This window comes from Galeopterus variegatus, unplaced genomic scaffold (assembly GCF_000696425.1).
Source record: "Galeopterus variegatus unplaced genomic scaffold, G_variegatus-3.0.2 Scaffold1798, whole genome shotgun sequence".
Taxonomy (NCBI): domain Eukaryota; kingdom Metazoa; phylum Chordata; class Mammalia; order Dermoptera; family Cynocephalidae; genus Galeopterus; species Galeopterus variegatus.
The window spans coordinates 160,384-161,681 of NW_007727909.1; the positions used below are offsets into that span (position 1 = coordinate 160,384).

Genomic DNA, 1,298 nt, shown 5'->3' on the forward strand with positions numbered 1-1,298 from the left:
CGAGTGCCACCGTGGGCAGGGGACTGTCGAGGCAGGTCTCCGGCGTTCCAGCGTGAGGCCCCTGCGAGGACGCCTCCGGGGCTGGGAGGTTTCGGTTGGGGGCGCCGAGGAGGAAATAACAAAATATGAGAAAAGGGAGGAAGACTGCGCCGGGCCTGAGTCGGGGTCTGCGGCGGTCAGTCCCTGTCTCCGTCTTGGGGATCCTTTGCACTGGAGTGTCCATCCACTCAGGTCGGGCGGGGTCGCCTGCATGAGGACACGGAGCCGGACGTCCAGGACGAGGGGTCGTTAGGGTGTCGCTGTGGTCCTTGGGGTTCGCAGGCACAGAGAATACAGGGCGATGGTGGCTCTTCCCCCAGTTGGGCTGTGGGGCGGGAGGCTGGAGGCCGAGGGAGCCCTGCGTCCGGGCGAGGACAGCCGCGTCCAGCAGAGGCGCGTGGCCATGACCATGCGGGTCTGTGCTGCAGCCACGCAGGGTGGGTTTGAAAGAAAAGACCAGGCTGATGGGAAGGTGGGGCTTGTGCATCCTGCCATGAGGCTCTAGTCAGGAACTGAGCCCCTCCAAGAGCCATTGAGAAAGTGATACTCAGTGTTACATTGTTTCCCAATCAGGACACCCGAGCAATTAGGCTTTTTTATATAACGTTATTCTCTCCAAGTATCTGAATAAACATTGATTTTACAGTTTAACGCGATTTTGCATATTACAATCTGAGATTGGGAGTTGTTTGTTAGGCAGTTTCCCCCGTGAGTAGCACTTTTTAGTGGGAAAACTAACAGATTCGCTGGGATCAAAGGGAATGTTAAGCGTTAATTTTCCTTTTATCAGTAATGCTGAGGATCATTATCTCAGGATGAACTAAATCAGGTGAAAGAGATTTCTGTTAGGATCAGAGTCGGATGCTTGCTAATGGGCTCCCTTAAATGTGTTCCCTTAAAAAACATTAACTTATTAAAACCGGTGTACTACAGGTGACAGTCTCTCATATTTTTAGCTGCTCTCATATTTTTAGTATCGGAATTAAGACAGGTAACGTGTGTAAGATTCATTTCTGCGTTGGATTAAGTAGGGGATCTCCCTGCATTTTTCCTTTCCCTCCTCTCCCCTCCCCTTTTCCTTCCTCCCTTCCTTCGCCTTCCAGTTCCCCCTCCCTGGTGATTTTTTTTTTTCTCCTTTTTTGTCTTTTTCCGTGTCCCGCAACGATCGCAACCCTCAGTGTCGCCCCCGCACCGGACCGGGACCAGCAATGGGATCACAACCCTCGGCGTTGCCCCCGCGCCTCGCTCAGCCAGTGAGC

The 1,298-nt window shown here is 53.2% G+C and overlaps 1 protein-coding gene across 1 annotated transcript in view; it reads left to right on the top strand.

Annotated features, from left to right (window-relative positions):
* Positions 1 to 340: 340 nt before the first annotated feature.
* Positions 341 to 1,298, top strand: part of USP22 (ubiquitin specific peptidase 22) — a 44,106-nt gene continuing 43,148 nt past the window's right edge. Inside the window, exon 1 of the mRNA XM_008579007.1 lies at positions 341 to 511. Coding sequence (XP_008577229.1) covers positions 341 to 511 — 171 coding nt within the window. The remainder of the gene's footprint in view (positions 512 to 1,298) is intronic.